The sequence below is a fragment of the Somniosus microcephalus genome, chromosome 14, assembly GCF_052327205.1.
Source record: "Somniosus microcephalus isolate GS21.2 chromosome 14, FLI_Smic_1.0, whole genome shotgun sequence".
Taxonomy (NCBI): domain Eukaryota; kingdom Metazoa; phylum Chordata; class Chondrichthyes; order Squaliformes; family Somniosidae; genus Somniosus; species Somniosus microcephalus.
The window spans coordinates 86,156,319-86,171,182 of record NC_141000.1 but is presented as its reverse complement, the minus strand read 5'-3'; the positions used below and the strand labels follow the sequence as shown (position 1 = coordinate 86,171,182).

Below are 14,864 nucleotides of genomic sequence, written 5' to 3'. Positions count from 1 at the left end.
TGCCCATGACACCATGAGAAACTCCCTTGCTCTTTGAATAGTGTCGTGGTATTTTTTACGTCCATCTGAGAGGGCAGACAGAGGCTCGCTTGAAACACGGCACTTGCAGCAGTGCAGTTCTGAGGGAATGCTGTACTGAAGTGTCACCTAAAGTCTCTGGAGTGGGACTTAACCCACAACCTACTGAGTCAGAGGAGAGAGTGCTATCACTGAGCCACAGCTGACACTTACAAAGATAGGGAGGGCTGAGGCCATGAAGAGATTTAGGAAAGGGAAATTGAGTTTGACAAATCTGTTAGAGTTTTTTGAGGTTGTAACTAGCAGGGCAGTTAAGGGGGAACTAGTGGATGTAGTGTATTGATAAGGTGCCACACAAGGTTATTACACAAAATTATGGCTCATGGGATTAGCCTGGATTGAGGATTGGTTAACTGACAGAAAACAGAGGGTAGGAATAAATGAGTCATTTTCAGGTTGGCAGGCTGTAACTAGTGGGGTACCGCAAAGATGCAGCAGAGGGATATAGACCGGTTAGGTGAGTGGACAAGAGCATGGCAGATGGAATATAATGTGGAGAAATGTGAAGTTATCCACTTTGGTAGGAAAAATAGAAAAGCAAAATATTTTTTAAATGGTGAGAGATTGGGAAATGTTGGTATTCAGAGGCACCTGGATGTCCTTGTACACATCGTAGAAAGTTAACATGCAGATACAGCAAGCAATTAGGAAAGCAAATGGCATGTTAGCCTTTATTACAAAAGGATTGGAGTATAAGAGTAAAGAAGTCTTAGTACAATTATATAGGGCCTTGGTGAGACCACACCTGGAGTACTTTGTACAGTTTTGGTCTCCTCACCTAAGGTAGGATATACTTGCCTTAGAGGGAGTGCAATGAAGGTTCACTGGACTGATTCCTGGAAAGGGGGGGATTGTCTTTTGAGGAGACTAGGCCTCTATTCCCTAGAGTTTAGAAGAATATGAGTTGATCTCATTGAAACATTTAAAATTCTTCAGGGGCTTGACAGGGTAGATGCTGGGAGGATGTTTCACCTGGCTGGCGAGTCTAGAACAGTGCTTCTCAAACTTTGTTTTGGTTGGAGGACCCCTTTACAAATGGATTAGTAATCACGGGACCCCCCCCCCCCCCCCATCTGAATTATAATACAGTACTATAACCTCCTTGCATTTCTGAATGTAAAGATCATTGGTGTCCTGTTAAAGGGACTTGCATGAAATTTTGCCAGGGCTGTCCGATATAGTGAACACTGATGTGATTGGTGATGTGAAAACTTTTATCTTCCCTTCAGCTGGAAGGTAACCCTATAGATTCAGCAACATTGAGTGCTGCACTGTCGGAGGTGCCGTCTTTCGGATGAGACGTTAAACCGAGGCCCCGTCTGCTCGCTCAGGTGGACATAATAGATCCCGTGGCACTATTTTGAAGAAGAGCAGGGGAGTTATCCCTCATGTCCTGGCCAATATTTATCCCTCGGTCAACATAACAAAAACAGATTATCTGGTCATTATCACATTGCTGTTTGTGGGAGCTTGCTGTGCACAAATTGGCTGCCACATTTCCCACATTACAACAGAGACTACACTCCAAAAGTACTTCATTGGCTGTAAAAGTGTTTTAAGATGTCCGGTGGTCGTGAAAGGTGCTATATAAATGCAAGTCTTTTTTCTTTTTGAATACTTCACCGCATGACACCTCCCTGCTGTTCCTGGAGTGGGAGTAGGTTCGGGAACACTAGCATCATTTCGGGTGTAACCCTACACCACCCACCTACTCACTGCACAGCTGCCGAGTGCCTCGGGGTTTTTTTTCCTCCCCCTCTACTGTTTACCTGCCTGTCCGCACTGGAATATCACTGACACACTGCTTGGTGTGCGGCATTGAAGCTGGGCTTGATCGTCATTACAGGCCCTTGGACAAGGCTGACATGGCATAAGAGCAACTGTAGGCCATTCGGCCCTTCGATCCTGCTCCGCCATTCAGTAAGATCATGGCTGAATCCATTTGTGGTGTCTCTGGGGCCTCTCGTTTCCTCTCTCGGAATTCTCAGTCAGTTCGAGGCACCCGCTAATCTGGTTATGTGTCCGTTTCAAGAACTGCCTTGGCCTCAGTGCCCGCCCGGCGATCATTTACCAGTGTCTCGCTGTGAGTGCACCAGTCCCCCGGGCCTGACATCGAACTCCACGGTGCGCAAGATGTCGGCTGTGCCGCTCGAGCTAATGAAGGAAATCAAAGTAACGACCAACAGTGCATGCCCGAACTGTGCCATCGCAGCAATGGGTCCCGTTCACATTATTTCGCAGACCTCCTGGAAGGTCTCTACGGACCCTTGTTTGAGAACCATTGGTCTAGAACTAGGGGGTCACAGTCTCAGAATAAGGGGTTGGCCATTTAGGACTGAGATGAGGAAAAATTTCTTCACTCAAAGGGTTGTGAATCTTTGGAATTCTCTACCCCAGAGGGCTGTGGATGCTCAGTGGTTGAGTATATTCAAGACACAGGTTGATAGCTTTTTGGATACAAAATGAACCAAGGGATATGGGGATAGTGCGGGAAGGTGGAGCTGTGATAGAAGATCAGCCATGATCCTACTGAATGGTGGAGTAGGATCGAGGGGCCAAATGGCCTACAGCTGCTCCTATTTCTTATGTTCTTATGTAAACACAAGGATGAGAATTTCAAATTTGAGGTGTTTGGGGACTAGGAGCCAAAGTAAGTCAGTAAGGGTGATGGGTGAGTGGGACTTTGGGAGGAAAGGGAGGTTGGAGATGGGTGGATGTTTGCATGGACAGAGGGGTCAAGTGTGGATCTTTCGAAGAGGGGGTGATGACGGCACATTTGAAAGGGAGGGGGACAGTATCAGAGGAGAGGGAACTATTTACAATATCGGCTAGCATGTGGGCCAGGACGGGAAGTTGAGTGGTCAGCAGTTAAGTGGGAACAGGGTGGAGCGAGGAGGTGGGTCTCATGGAAAAGATGAGCTCGGAGAGGATATGAGGGGAGATGCGAGAGAAACTAGAAAAAATCATGTTCAGAGTTGGGGCGGGGGGGAGGCGGGGAAAGTCTTGGGCGAAGTTTGGCTTAGTGAGCAAGGGGAAGGGGTAAGCAACAGAGGTAGTTAAACAGATGGCTTCACTCTTAGTGTCAAAGAAGTCCATGAGCTCCTTGCACTTGCTGGAGGTGAGGGTAGAAGGGGCAATCGAGAGGGGTTTATGAAGATGATTGGTAGTGGAGAAGAGAAGCCAGGGGTTATCTTTGCACTCTAGGATGATCCTGGAGTAGAGTGAGCAGTGTTGGCAGAAGATGGCAGCAAGTTCAAACTTGCACATTTAACACAAGTTAATGCTTAAGTTGTGAAATTTAAACTGTCTGCAGAGTTGTTAAAATAATTAAAAGGTTTCTAATTTTAGTAATAGTCCTGTATCCGGTTCCCCTGTGCTGATATGTACTCAGTGACCCATCCGCCAAATTCACTCATAAAACCCAAGATGATTAACAAATATAGATTCCATTATGGCAAGGTTATCTCCGTACTGTGATGGAAGTTTGCCAGGATAGTCCCTTTCAAATCCAATATTAGAAGCTCTTTATTGTCTTATTGGTTTGGAACGACCTTGGAATATGCACTGGACTTTTTATTGCCCAGTTGTCTGTCATTCATAATCATGGTTGTGACTTACAGGTGCCCAGGTCTTTTGAAATTGCTTTTGTCAACAGCTGTGGTTGGCAGCTGGCTGCGACGCATTCCACTTAACCGTTGTTAATATTGGGAAAATGTTTGGAGTGACCTTCATCATCACCACAGCCTCTTGCAGTGGGGCTGCCACTTGTGTGCCTGTCATTGTTAAGGTTGGGTCAGTTTACATCTGGTCATTGTTGAGGTTGGGCCAGATTTGTACTGTGAACCTAAATCCACCAAGGATTTGATTGAGATTCATCCAGACTCTCTCTTCACTTGAGAATCTCCTAGGTGCCTGAGAGAAAGTAGCTTTCATTTGCTATCAGTTCTTTATATTTGTAAAGTGGGGAACATTAATAATTCTTGTGCATCAGTTTTTTGTATGAATGTTGTTTTTCACGCTTGCTACATTACAGCAGCCTACCATGTTGGCTAGGTGATAAATCATTTCATTCCCACGCAATAGTGCAGCAGTATCACTTCTGGCTAAACAGTTAGAGCTGGAATAATTACTTCAAAATTTCCGCCACGAGAAAATGGAGGATCGCCCTCCTGATCCAGTGATCTCTACTAGACAGGGCACATGCGTAGATATTGAGCAAGGACAGGATTGGGCTCCACTGTGATGCCCTCCATGATATAATAGTTTGCAGACATTCACTATACATGATGAATGGCAAATTGAGTGAGGTACCGTTTATAACCAGACCGCAGCGTATCACATCCTTCAGGCCAGGAGAAAGATTGTGGGAGGGGGAATTTCTTTCCCAACATTGTCTATTTACAAATTTTTTAATGTTTTCGGTGACTTTATTTTATTTAACGCTGCCCAGTTGAGTTCTGTAAATCTGGCCCACTCTACAGTTCCACATCATGGGTTGAATTACACCCAGACTTTTTAATTCAGTTAATCAAAGAAATGAGGGGTTTACTGTGATGAGCCACGCTGAGTTTTAGCTGACTGTGACTTTTCATTGTTGTTGGCACATCTCACCTGTGGAGTAAGCACTATTACAAACGTCCGATCCATCCATCAAAAAATACAATGGGGTCGATTTTCCTGGAGCCGTCAGGCGGGGTTTCAGGCATGTGGGGGGGGGGGGAAATCCTGATTTCGGGGGTCCCGACGCCATCCCGCCTCCACATAAGTTTCAGGGGAGGCGGGTACCCGCCCCGCACTGGGACCCGCCGACCCGAGGGGGGAAGGGATTAGTGCCAATTAACTGCCTGTTAACAGGCAGTTTTTAGCCTAATCCCTATTTTGAGGGGTGTCGTGTGGGATTCCCGACAGCTCCAAACCACGCCAAGTTAGAGGAGTCGGGCCGTCGGGTTGAAGGACTTGGAGGGGTCGCGATGTTGGTGTTCAGGTGAGTGATGGGTGCATGAGTGCAAAGGTAAGTGTGTTTGGTGTGTCTAAAGTGTGTAAAGAAGTTTAAATTACCTGTACTTACCTTAACAGCCTTTCCTCCTCTAGGTTTCGGGAGTCCATCACTCAGCTGGCACTGAAAGCAAAATGGCTGCGAGCTGTCAAAAGTGACAGCCTTCAGCTTTCAATGCCGGTGAGACTTCTAACTGAGTCTGTGTAGAAGGACTCAGGTTAGAAGTCAGACTGTCAGTGTTTGACAGCTTCAAACAGCTGTGAAACACTGATATTTCATCTGCCAAGACCTCTTGACAGATGAAATTTCAGTCTGTGACGTCACCTGTTGCCGGGTGGCCCTTAATTGGCCTGGAGCCCGCTGGACAGGCTTAACAAGGTCAATCAAGAGAAAATCACGTGGATTGGCCGAACGTCGATGTAGGTGGGACTAAAACCTGAAAGCTGTAGTCCCGCCTCCTTTCCGACAGCTTTATGAAAATCTACCCCAATGAATCCCCAGCCTGCACTCTACCAAGTGCTGTAGACCAGGTGTCTCTGGGGACATTTTTACAATTAAGTTTCAAATGCTTTTAATTTATGGGGCAAAGAGCATCCTTGGGCAAGCAGATAAACAATACTGTAATAGGTTGTAAGATGTCTCCCCTGATCCTATTGTCGTTGTCAAGTGGTTACTGCAAATTGGAAACCTTTTATTGTGTATATAGCTGTACTACTTGTTAACCTTGTTTCTTTCTGCTCCCTCCCCAGCTTAGAGCTGTTGTATCTAGGTGGGAATGGAATCCTATCAATCCCTCCGGAACTCGCTAACCTGCCGTACCTCAGCTATCTGGGACTGTGTGACAACCGAATCCAGGGTCTCCCACCACAGCTTGCACAGTAAGTAACAAAGGCTCCCCTTTAAAAAATAAAAGCATCGCTGCTTTAGCTAGGCAGGATATGTGCTAATTTACAGGTTTCATTTAATAATGACAAAAATGTGTTTTTCTTCAGTTTACTGCCTGTGGAAAGTCCTTTTCCACTTGCCTCATCAAATCACTAACTGCACCGTTATTTCTGTATCTTTCAGGCTAAACTCACTACGGTCACTCAGCCTTCACAATAACTTGCTTACATACCTTCCTCGAGAAATCCTTAACCTGGTCCATCTGCAAGAACTCAGTCTACGTGGCAACCCTCTTGTTGTGCGATTTGTAAAAGACCTAGTCTACGACCCACCATCGTTACTTGAACTGGCTGGTCGGATCGTGAAATCCCGTAACTTTTACTATACACTGGAAGACATGCCTGGGAACTTGGTCAGCTACCTAGATTCAGCCAGCAAGTGCCCAAATCCCAAGTGTGCAGGTAAGAAAGTGGAGCATTATGTTTTGTTTAATTTTTTTCCCCCAACCCACAATTTGCTCCCTGCAAGCACTTCTTCACACAAAAGGTAGTGGAAATCTAGAGCGCTCTTCCCCCAAAAAGCTGTTGAGGCTTGGTCATTTGAAACGTTCAAAACTGAGATTGATAGATTTTTGTGAGGCAAGGGTATTAAGCGTTACAGAACCAAGGCGGGCAGATGAAGTTAAGACATAGATCAACCATGATCTAATTGAATGCTGGAACAGGCTCGAGTGGCTGAATGGTCTACTCCTGTTCCTATGAACATGCTGACTGCTGTAGTTTCACAGGTGCCAGCTGGCTTCTGACCATGTGTATGCCTAGATAGGAGCATTGGCAAACTTATTTGAATGCTGGTCGCTGCCTTCACCTGATGTCCACAAAGTGCACCCTCCAGGAGTAGGAACCATGGATGATTGTTGCATCTCTTTCCCTGTTGTCAGCTAACTCCGCATAGATCAGGGGGTCAAACCTAGAACCTTACTGACCTGTATGATCCAGTATCTCACGAGGTAATGCATTTATCCATTGGGAAATTGGGGGGAAAGAATTGGGGACGTTTTCCACTTCTGCATTCCCCCAGCCAGCGATTATCAGTCCATTAAAATAAATGGGTGAAAAATCGCGGGTTGGACAGCACAGAAGTTGAAAATCACAGGCATTTTATCCCATGTGCTTTCCTGTTTACATCCACGGCCCACCAATGCTTCAGTCATCCAGTAGGAAGCACATATGAGAAATCTATATCAACCCACCTTTAATTCTGATAGTTTCCTATGCCATTTGGAAAATGATTCTTGTGTCTTTGCCTCCACAGATGGCTTGTACTAGCTTTATGAACACATCGCTGTGGGTGTGGGGGGGGTGGGGGGGAGTCATGTGTTGAGTCAGAACAGATTTTTATTTAAGTCTTTCTGTATTTATTTATGTGTTTTCTTATTGGGATGAGAATGGCCCTCATACAAATGGAATCACCTTTTAACTGTGTCTAATGCTCTCTGTGTTGGAGTACTTTGTTCAGATGTAGTGTACATTTTCTTTACCATCACTGACAACATATGCAAACCTCACAGTATTGTCCCCTAGTAGTATAGATTGATTTCCCAATAGCCTCTAAAGTACCAAATTTAGAGGTTAGTTTTAACTAAAGTATGTTTGTCTACAGTAGCCACCTGAGAGGTGACAAATTGCATTCTCTGTCTGTCTCGGGTAACTGAAACTTAGGCAAACAGTTGATATCAAGAACTCCTTGCAAATGGCATGGTGAGCAACACAGCTAACTGTAAAATGTGTTAGTGCATTGCCACCAACATTCTTGCCACAGCACAGATACACTATACTCGATGAAGCAGAGCTTCAGCAACATCTGCTTGTCTCTGCAACCCAATCCTGGTATTAACCAGAGCCCTGGATATATGACTGCATGCCGGCATACCTGGTTTCCAGATAATAATTACTAGCAACTGTCATCTCAAGTCTCAGCTTCGTCATCAGCTACATGACCGACAACACGCTGGAGAGGCCAAATACTTATCCAGGTCTTCATATGAAAGTTCTGACAAAAGATATGTGTGCTCGGAGGATGACTCGCTATCCAGGGTATCAATGGTGTAGACCAGAGCTCTCCCTCACTAGAACCGTTTCCCCTTTTTGTCACAAATCCACCTCATAGTTTGGTCACATATCTTATATACATGAGAAGGAGAAAGTCTTTCTACTGCATGTCAAGGAGTTCTGAACCATGAAGGAAAACTGTTTGGACACACAAAAGCTGCAAGCATCACCTGCACTGATACTTTGATGTCAATGAACATGAGAGACTAAAGTGCCCTTTGCCCTTTTTCAGTACAGTCCTGAAGAACTGCATCCAGGCTGAAGTTGCCATCCACAAGAACCTCTAGATCCTGATATGAATCAACAGTTGAGACATAGGTTCCTTGTGTCTTCTAACCAATACCTTTTGAGATCCCTTCTTGAGCCTCCCAAACCCATATTTCTTCACTTGGGGGCACACACCACCATAGTCCACTGGTTAGCTGTCGTCTGAAAGGTGAAGGGAGAGTGTTCAGTCCCAATGTCTACCAAGTGTCTTAACTAATGACACTCACTCCAGCAAACAGGAGTTACACTTGCAACCAAATGACTTAGTCAAACTTTCAAATAAAAGCTGCAAGACCTGTTATTTTATTGTAAGGCTGTTTAAACCACAGGTACATTTCTTCCATGGCTTCCAGGAAGCTCTAGTACAGTAATAGATTCCCACATCGATTGTCAGTCACTTTGATCTTTCAGCTCACTTGCTTTTTTTTAAATATCTACTGCACCTCAGTGATGAAGGTAAGACTGAAGTAATGAGTCTCAATGTCAGTCAGTTTCAGGGCAGTATTCAGTGGTTATAGAGAAGTTCAAGCTCTGGTCTTTTAGCCATCACTGGCTGAATAAGAAAGTGAGATCTCTGTGGCAGAAATAAAAATTGTTTGACTTCAATTAAGCTGTATTTTTTATTCTTGCTTTAGGAGTATACTTTGACTCTTGTGTTCGTCATATCAAGTTTGTCGACTTCTGTGGCAAGTACCGCCTCCCACTCATGCACTACCTGTGCTCTCCACAATGCTTCTCGCCCTGTAGCTCAAATTCACAGAGCGACTGTGACTCTGAAGATGAATTCAACATTCCACAGCACCGGATGCAGAAAGTTCTCCTTGGTTAAACGCTCGTTTATAGAGATTAACAAATCCACTGTGAAGACTTGGATTATTGTAGTCCTGGAACACTTGAACCCATCTAATGCAACCTGCCAGGGTCTTGTTGACTCCAATTATTACTGCTATTACACTAACGTTCAGACCTTCACATCAGATTTGTAGTATATTGGATTGTATAGTGTTCATAATCTTTGAAGTATTATCATGGACTCTTAAATATTTGTACTAAAGCACTATATTTTTATGCCAGTAACTTTGAAATGTTCTGGTATTTCTTAATATTGGATGTGCAAAGAGCTATTTTGAATAACCATACTTTTAAAATATTATATGAAGCACTGCTTTAATGTGTAATAATTACCAAACTTGTAATCTTCCATTTGAAATGCTAATATTTGCATTTGGTGAGACCAGTTTTTCTTTTAAGGGAATCTGGTTGTAAAATTAGAATATGCCAAGCAGAAAGATAATTTTTGGTTATTGACGGGCTGGATTAAATCGTGGGGTTTTGTTTTTTGCTGGAATTGTTACACTGCTGATTGCGTGAATTCTAGTTGAGACCCACGAGCCGTAGACTTCAGTAGCACCTTTATAGGCGAGGAAAGGCCCTTGTTTGTTTGGAGTGGAGGGCCCCCTTTTAATCCCACTTTGCCAGCTAGGTTCCTTTTCAGAAGCTGTGACGCTGAATATAGCTAATCAAAATAAAGGACAGAAACCAAGTTAGAAATTAAATGAGAGGGAAAGTGATAAAATAAGTAATCACCTCCAGCGAAGACATTAAAGTAAAGGATATGGTTACACGGCTACAAACTGCTTAGGAGGTATTGGACAGTAGTCAGTGTTCAGATTTAAGCTTCTGTTTACAAGACTTATTATTCATTCATACCTGGACTGGGTTTTGGTTTTTTTGTGGTTTAGGTAAGTTATGGATAGCAGGAATGTTTTACAGATTCATATAATTACATTGATGTTTTTGTCATGTCTGACAGTCACCTGAATCATACATCTATTTTTAATTTTTAATGTGGAAGCAAGTGATCCTGAGTTCCGAGGGACTGCCTAAGAAGAAGACACCTATTGAGGTGGGAGGCAAGCTCCCCATCATTTGAATAGCACTGGAAGAAAAGAGTGTTCCTTACTGTGACTTAAATGAGTATCTTGTAGAACTTCTGATATATTACGAAAATTTATTTGGAGTGTTTGAAGCTTTATTATTGATTTTTTTTTTTAAAATCTTTTACCTTTCATTTCATCCAGTGCTGTTAAAGTGAATGGAGGCCTGCCTCGCATTCTCCAGCTGGGCTGGTGTTTCATTATTGCTATGCTGGCATTTAGCTGTTTATAAGAACAAACAGGACTGTGATGGAATTCCAAACTACATCAGCAGGATGTAAATGAGATGAAAACCAGGTTCATTCTAATGGAAAGCTAATTTATTAAACAACAGTGGATACTTATGCAAACCTGGAGGGAAATGTTAGGAGGATGAAGCTTTCACTAAATGCTGAAGGTGTAGACAAATTTGTTTGGGGATTCGGGGGCTGCTTTATGTTGTCACAAACTCATTTATTCTGTTTGGTTCAAAATACCAATAAACTAAGCAACTAATTATATATGTATATATTAATAGTCTGGGTGATTCTCATTTTTGAGCAAAGACTCGGACTCCTGAGACACAAACAGGTTAATTTTACGCTTTTCATAGTCAATTGGCAGAAAACAGCCCCATTACATTATTAAACAGGAACCCATTTGTCTGCAAACTCTTTCAGGTGTTTGGAGCCAGGGCCAATGGTTTTAGTGGTGGCCATTGCAGGCCTGAATAAAAATCATGAATGATACTTTGAAATGTTCTGCATAAATGTTTTAAACTATAAAGGAGTAATTCCATGATCCTCCACTCCCTGGAAGCGCAGGTTGGAGATGGGGCTACAACACCATATTCCCAATTCTCTGATTTGCACTCTGTGAGTGTATCCCCACTGGGAGTGCAGGATTGTGGATTTAACCCATGAACATTCTGTTATCTTGGTGCTCAGGTTATTTAAGAATTGAGTATCTGTGATGTTGAATTAAGTTATCCTCTTCCCTTGAGAACACAGGCCTGTGGCCTAATAATGTCGGAGGCATGTGGGAGGCTGCACAGTTACTGTTTTTTTTCTCTCCACTGATGAACACCAAGGTTGACTGTTTCTGCCCCCAGTCATGGTTGGATTATAGTGTGGTGGTTACAACATTGTAATTGCTGTGAACAGCACAGTATGCTCAGTTTTAACTGGCTTTGGAAGAAAATGGAGCATTCTGCTACATCTTTACACAGATATTGGCTATCCTGATGTGTTTGGGCAAAGTTCATCAAAACTAGATAAAACTATTCCTCTTAATAACTGATCGCTCCTATTCTTTACAGGCTTTCTTCCTTGATCTTGGCTGTAACTTTATTGTATTTTGTTCCTAGGCTATAATAGACAGTTGAATCACAGGGCATCATGTATAATTTTAATGTTAGTCATTACAACATAATTTTAACACTAATTGAATGTCTAGTGCTTTTTAAAAGTTCTGAGTTTCAGTATAACTCCCAGTGTCCACAAAAGAGGTCCCTTTTTTACTGACAGTTTTTAAAAGGTAATTCCATGATTTGGTACTCCAGTGGGAAATTATGCTTGCTGAGAGTGGATTTTGAGACAATTGCAGGCCGCACACCATGTTTTTCTGTCATTAATAACTGATTACACTCACACCTGGAGAATGGCCAATGGCATGATTACTTCTGCCTGCAACATTATACTCCAGCACAAGTCAGCACCTTCAGGAATGGAGGGGAGAAAAATGTGTTTTTTGTGTATCTGTGTATCAGACATTGCAAGAAATGGTATTGTTTATTCTGTTAATTTTTGTCCAGTTCCTAGTGGATGCATGGAGCCAAATTACCTTTTTTGCCGATATAAGTTTGGGTTAAGATTAGACACTATTTAATGAAATAAATGAAATGAAATGTCTACTGTGATTCCCCAGCCATCTGAAATAACTTACGATGAAGGCCTTGAGGGTTACGGTGATTGTGTTTTCATATTATGCAATTTTCTAAAGTTTGAGCGGTGTGTGATATTCTATGAATGAAGTATAACCACACATGAAAGTGACTTACAGCTGAGAAAATCCAATTACATTTAACTGTGGATTGTGTTTGAAGCACAGAGATTTCACGTCAATGTTAGGCCCTCCCCTACTTGCTGGTTCCCCAATACATCATCTTTTACCTCCCAGGATGCACCATAATCTAGCACACATATTGCTAAAGTGAAGTTGATTAAAAGCTCTCCAGCTCCATATCTGTATGTATATTTTGTGTGATAGATGACATTTTGAGAGCTCTTATTGATTTCACATTGACAATAACATGGAGCAATGTTCATGTAACGAATCTGCAGATTTCGGGGAATCTTTTAAACAGATTTGTTTGTGAAAGTTCTTTTTAAATGTGCTTCAATTTACTCTCTCAAACCATCATCGGCTGTAACAATATAGACACAGCAGCTGATCTAAGGCATTAGAACAGCCTGAAGAAATCAAGCTTCATCAAACACTGAGGATAGCACTACCTCCACATCTGAACATCGATTTTCCTTAACATTTTATACCTCTGATTCCAACTGTGCAGTAGCAGTAAATTATGTCAAAAATCTATTAATCTCCTGCTGATTACCGCACTTGATTATTTGCCTCCTAATGCTAAGTAGACCATTTTCCACAGGGAAAAGTACACAGATCTATAACCTTCTGGATAATTCTAACTATAATCGGCAGGCAAAAAATGGGTGATAGCTAATTGGCAGCCCATTTTACACTTCTCCCAAATCTAACGATTTACTATCACTCATTTTTGAACTGATGGAAATTTATGCTCCTTGTGTCTAGAGTAGTTTATGAATATATAATATCTTATATAGCTGAAAATTTTTTCCAACCCACATTTTTAAACTTATTCTCCTGATATGGGTGTTGTTAGCAAGGCCAGCTTTATTGTTCGTTCGCTAATTGCCTTTGAGAAGATGATGAGCCTTATTCTTGAACCGCTGCAGTTCATGTGGTGAAGGTACGCCGACAGTGCTGTTAGGTAGGGAGTTCCAGGATTTCAACCCAGGAACGGCGATATATGTCCAAGTCGGGATGATATGTGACTTGGAGAGGAACTTGGAGGTGATAGTGGTCCCGTGCACCTGCTGCCCACCTTCTGCGTGGTGGAGGTCACTGGCTTGGGAGATACTATAGAAGAAGCATTGATGAGTTGCAGTGCATCCTGCAAGTAGTACGCAATGCAACCGTGGTAAGCCGGTGTTGGAGGAAGTGGATGTTTAAGATGCTGGATGGGGTGCCAATCAAGTGGACTGCTTCATCCTGGATGGTGTTGAGCCTCTTGAGTGTTGTTGCAACTGCACCCATCCAGGCAAGTGGAGAGTATTCCATCACACTCCTGACTTGTGCCATGTAGGTGGTAGAGAGGCTTTGGGGAGTCGGGAGGTTAGCCACTTGCCGCAGAATACCCAGCCTTTGTGTTTGGTCCAATTAAGTTTCTGGTCAATGGTGATCCTTAGGATGTTGATGATGGCTGATTCAGTGGTGATAATGCTATTGAAATTCAAAGGGATGTGGATCAGCGCACTCTTGTTGGAGATGGTCATTGTCTGGCATTTGTGTGGCGCAAATGTTACCTGCCACTTATCAACCCAAGTCTTGATGTTTTCCAGGTCTTGCTGCATGTGGGTATGGACTGCTTCATTATCTGAGGAATTGCAAATGGAACTGAACACTCTGCAATCATCAGCGAACAGCCCCACTTCTGACCTTGTGGAGGGAAGGTCATTGATGAAGCAGCTGAATATAGTTACGGCTAGGACTGCAGTGGGGAAAGAGTTTAAAATGACATCGCTGGCAGTTTCACTGGTTTAAGAAAGACGTGCTAACATGAAAGGCCACATCTATAAAGATACGGTCAAGATAGCTGACCTTTGAAGAGAAATAAAACAATTACGTGGAGACAGGAGGTCCAGCATTTCAACTGTCTTTAACAGCTTTATTACCTAGGTCACATTCCAAGGTATCTTTTAATTAGCATTCAGCAGTTTGAGTGATTGATTGAGGAGGCAGCTTACACATGTTTATATTAAGATTTGTAACCAATCCTTGAAGGTGCATGCGGGCCAAGATCCAATCAGGTTGCAGGAATGAATTTAGCATGAGCCGGACATGCTTATTTTAATGTATAAAAATGTAGTGTTTGCTGTAACAATTTGGAGAAGTCTGGTTAAGACAGAACAGACAGTCTCCCCACTGGTGTAATAAAGACAACTTGATTATCGATCTGAAAACCTTGTGACGAGTGTTGGTTTAAAATACTCTACAACAAGGACGTTGCCCTCCTGCAGTGTTATCCTGGGGCTGTGATGATTGGCCTCCAAAACCACAACCATCTTCCTTCATGCTAGGTATGACACCAGCCAGTGGAGAGTTTTCCCCCGATCCCCATGGACTTCAGTTTTATTAGGGCTCCTTGGTGCCACACTCGGTCAAATGCTGCCCTGATGTTAAGGGCAGTCACTCTCAACTCACTTCTGGAGGTCAGCTCTTTCATCCATATTTGGATCAAGGCTGTAATGAGGTCTGGAGCCAAGTGGTCCTGGCGGAACCCAAACTGAGTAT

At 43.0% G+C, this 14,864-nt stretch overlaps 1 protein-coding gene across 3 annotated transcripts in view; it reads left to right on the top strand.

The window, feature by feature from the left end:
• Window positions 1-14,533, top strand: part of lrrc58b (leucine rich repeat containing 58b) — a 47,452-nt gene extending 32,919 nt beyond the window's left edge. For 2 of the 3 annotated variants that reach the window (XM_086006859.1, XM_086006858.1), the window contains exons 3-5: window positions 5,824-5,952; window positions 6,143-6,420; window positions 8,973-10,780. In XM_086006859.1, the coding sequence (XP_085862985.1) occupies window positions 5,824-5,952; window positions 6,143-6,420; window positions 8,973-9,166 (601 nt within the window). In that variant the 3' untranslated portion in view covers window positions 9,167-10,780. Of the gene's footprint in view, window positions 1-5,823; window positions 5,953-6,142; window positions 6,421-8,972; window positions 10,781-13,912 lie in introns of those variants that run through there. The other variant, XM_086006860.1, reaches the window with a different exon arrangement.
• Window positions 14,534-14,864: the final 331 nt, after the last annotated feature.